Source organism: Notothenia coriiceps, unplaced genomic scaffold (genome assembly GCF_000735185.1).
Source record: "Notothenia coriiceps isolate Sejong01 unplaced genomic scaffold, NC01 NC01_scaffold00038517, whole genome shotgun sequence".
In the NCBI taxonomy this organism is placed as follows: domain Eukaryota; kingdom Metazoa; phylum Chordata; class Actinopteri; order Perciformes; family Nototheniidae; genus Notothenia; species Notothenia coriiceps.
In genome coordinates, this window is record NW_011371218.1 from 4,887 (window position 1) to 8,832 (window position 3,946).

Sequence of the window (3,946 nt, forward strand, 5' to 3'; positions counted from 1 at the left end):
CCATTCACATTTTTCATCATTGTTCCACAATGTTTATCATCATGAAATTAATATCTATATATTTTTATACTTGCACTGCTTACCGTTTTCATACTTTATATATCTTAGCATATTCATACACACCTTTCATACTGCTCACAGGCTGCTGTGTATATCTAGTGTATTCATACACACTGTTCATAGTGCTCACAGGCTGCTGTGTATATCTAGTGTATTCATACCCCTCACTGTTTATTCATCGTTCACTTCATTCTATATTTTATCCTTTAGATTGTGTACATTACTTTTCACTTTACTGCTTTGTGCACTCCTGGTTAGAAGCTAAACTGCATTTGCTTGTCTCAGTACCTGTAATCTGTGCAATAACAATAAAGTTAAATCTAATCTTGAGCAGGAACAAATGTATTTACTTAGTACATATCTGACATTAACGATTAAACACATTTGTGCATTCTTTATAAATGCAAACCGAGTCCAGCCGACTCCGGAGGTGGCGGTATGCACCTTAAAGTTGTTTGCAATCCGCCAAAAAACAGAGAGAAGAAGAAGCCGACTCCTAGCTGTCCGACTTCAGGCGAGCTTTTTGAGACCTCCCCCCGGCTGCGATCGGCTATTCTCGTCTACTTTCGAGGCGAGCCGCAGCTCGTCTCAAACAAGCCTGATGACTGCTGAAGACTTTAGTGGGAATTCAGAAGCTAAATTGTTATTAAATCCATCTGCTGAACTTGAACTCTTTAGAGAGCGATTACCCAACCTGTGCCAGTGTGGAGTAACTCATATAAAAGATCATTTTGTAATCATGTGTGTCACCATGTCATTGTGGGGTTTTCCTCCCAATCAGGAGCACCCTTATATATTCATCAATGGCATTTAGTCTTAATAAAACTCTCTATTGTGCGTTTATAAAGTGGAGACAATTCATTCTGTAGGAGGTGGAAACAATGTTGAGATGATCAGAGCATGCATGGGGACGACCAAAGAAAAGCAGTGAGGAAGCGGCACCTACCCTCTGTAGACTCTGAGCAGCAGCAGAAAAACAGCAGAGAAAAAGATTTAGGATCAGAAAAGCACCAATAAATCTCAAGCAAAGCAGACAAATTCATATAAATTACATGCAAGCATTGTTGTAATAAAGTGCTGAAAATATCAAAGACAATGGCACAACTTTCACTGAAAACTTCTTAAAATAGGAATACAAAATATGTGTTGACATTTTATCACACTAACAATTTTCTTAAATTCTATAAGAATTCCGGCGTAGATTTTGTTCCCTTCTGTTCTCATACATCACAACTATGACACCTGTTTTGGATTAATCCAAAAGCAAGCCTGGAACCCATCACCTAATCTTTTCCTTTTAATATCTGAAGGAAAGAGGGCAATAACCACCCACACTAAAACAAACTTATATAAGTGATTGTTCTGGTTAAGCCTGTTTGACTTCATTTTCACTACATGGGACGCGTTTTTACAACCCAGTTTAGATTAAACCACGCCCACTTCCACATTAATGTAGCTCTGGGTGACGTATAAAGAGAACGTCTGCAGCAAGAGGAACATTTGTTATCCTCTGACAGTGTTGGAGAGTAATAAAGTACATTTACTCAAATACTGTACTCATGTAAAAAACGTGAAAAAAACAAAAAACAAGCTATTAAACTAGAGTACATATTGGTTTTTAGTTCATTATATTTAAATTCATGGTGAATTCATACTAAAGATTATAATTAACATTTACTCAGCTATGCTTAACTATGACGTTCTTTCATATTGAGAAAGCGCTATTTCCATCTACTTTGAAAAAGATGCTCCATGAATTCATATTTGGTAAAGAAAACTCCTAGGCTGACGCTCTGACGCTGCACTGACTGAATAATAACCCATATCGTTTTTTTCCAAGCTATAGTAGATATGATATTACTTTTGTTAACATGGGGAAGTTCTCTTTATAGGTCCATAACGCAGTCACGCAGAGCTAAGTTAATGCAGAAGTGGGCGTGGTTAAATCTAAACTGGGTTGGAAAAAACTGAAAGACGCGAATGGGACAGCTACATTTGACTACACCACTTTTGGTACCAGTAAGGTTGAGCCTTACTGAGCCTTGTGCTTCATGTGCTTCATTCACTTCAGGAGCATGCTGACTGTTACACAGCACTCGATGGCTTAGAGAGGTTTGTTTCAGCTGAAAAGCACAAGACTGGTTTCCTCCATCGCTCTTTCCCCAAGTACACTCTCCAGCTCAAACCTCAGAAATCCAAAGGCCTGTAGAGCGCACATTCAGGCCTTAACTGTATATCAAATGTCCCCAAGAGAACACCAGAACGCTTCCTCAGCAATGAGAGCAGCCAGAAAATCATACTACTCATAATCTCTGACCAAAACAATCCTAGACACCTGTTTTTACAATAAATCAATGCTTGTTCCTGGAGATTCCTCTGGATCCTGAGGATCTCAAATCTGCATTTGTTTAGCAAAGGTCTTGGAGTTGGCCCTTTAAAAGTGTTGCAATAGTGTAAACACGTTAGCAGCAGTGTGTGGACTCACTTCTCCAGCAGAGCCAGGGCAGTAGCTGGGTTCACTCTCAGATATTTGGAGGTTGGTTGGCCGTAGTCTGCCAGGTACGTTGACCAGTCCCACACCATGAACAGATCCAGGAGCTGTAAAACAGACACAACACTCAGAACAGAAGCCCACTTCAGAAACAGAAGAAGATTGAGGCTGGTGGCGGGTGACTGTTTGAACGTAAAGTTATCAGTCATTTTTGATTACAGGATAAATGACTTCAGTGTTTCAGCCAGTATTGTTGGGAGGAGGTCAAATGCTCCCTCCATGAGAGATAATACAAATATTGTCAAATATGGTGAGTTCTACAAAACATAAAAAATAGCATTTGCCCTACAGTAAAAAACGTTGGAACCGTCTGTTATTTTGATTCTATTCTTTCTTTCTTTGCGGCAGCGGACACAAATTTGAATCCAACCTGCTCCTCTTAAGCAAGTCTTCCCATTTATCTCCCCTTTCAAAACAGTCAATCTCCAAAAAAGGGCAATCTGACCAAAAGCATTTTATATTTTTCAGTTTGAGCCCCAACATATGAATAAACTGATTAAAAGTTCCATTTAGTTGATGTCCCCACAGTGTTGCATTTCCACTAGAGCATAGTGCTAGTGATTCTTGATAATTATTGGTCAGTTGGAGTTAGTGTGTTTATTTGGGCCCTCTGCAGTCTAGGTTCGATTGAAGAGGTTTAAACTCTGGTTTGACAGTCCATCGATCAGCTAACCCCTTGACAATCCTATTGTGAAGTTTGAACAAGAGCTCTGCTAAAGCAACATGTACAGTTGCAAGAAAAAGTATGTGAACCCTTTGGAACTACCTGGATTTCTGCATAAATTGGTCATAAAATGTGTTCTGATCTTCATCTAAGTCACAACAATAGACAAACACAGTCTGCTTAAGCTAAAACCACACAAACAATTATATGATTTTATGTTTTTATTGAACACACCATGTAAACATTCACAGTGCAGGGTGGAAAAAGTATGTGAACCCTTGGATTAAATAACTGGTTGACCCACCTTTGGCAGCAATAACCTCAACCAAACGTTTCCGATAGTTGCATATCAGACCTGCACAACGGTCAGGAGGAATTTTGGACCATTCCTCTTTACAAAACTGTTTCAGTTCAGCAATATTCTTGGGATGTCTGGTGTGAATCGCTCTCTTGAGGTCATGCCACAGCATCTCAATTGGGTTGAGGTCAGGACTCTGACTGGGCCACTCCAGAAGGCGTATTTTCTTCTGTTGAAGCCATTCTGTTGTTGATTTACTTCTGTGCTTTGGGTCGTTGTCCTGTTGCATCACCCATCTTCTGTTGAGCTTCAATTGGTGGACAGATGGCCTTAAGTTCTCCAGCAAAATGTCTTGATAAACTTGAGAATTCAT

At 39.6% G+C, this 3,946-nt stretch overlaps 1 protein-coding gene across 1 annotated transcript in view; it reads right to left on the reverse strand.

Moving 5' to 3' along the window:
• Positions 1-610: 610 nt before the first annotated feature.
• Positions 611-3,946, reverse strand: part of LOC104968253 (exocyst complex component 6) — a 36,899-nt gene continuing 33,563 nt past the window's right edge. Inside the window, exons 23-24 of the mRNA XM_010797831.1 lie at positions 2,546-2,658; positions 611-1,018 (exon numbers count right to left, since the gene is read on the reverse strand). Coding sequence (XP_010796133.1) covers positions 1,003-1,018; positions 2,546-2,658 — 129 coding nt within the window. The 3' untranslated portion in view covers positions 611-1,002. The remainder of the gene's footprint in view (positions 1,019-2,545; positions 2,659-3,946) is intronic.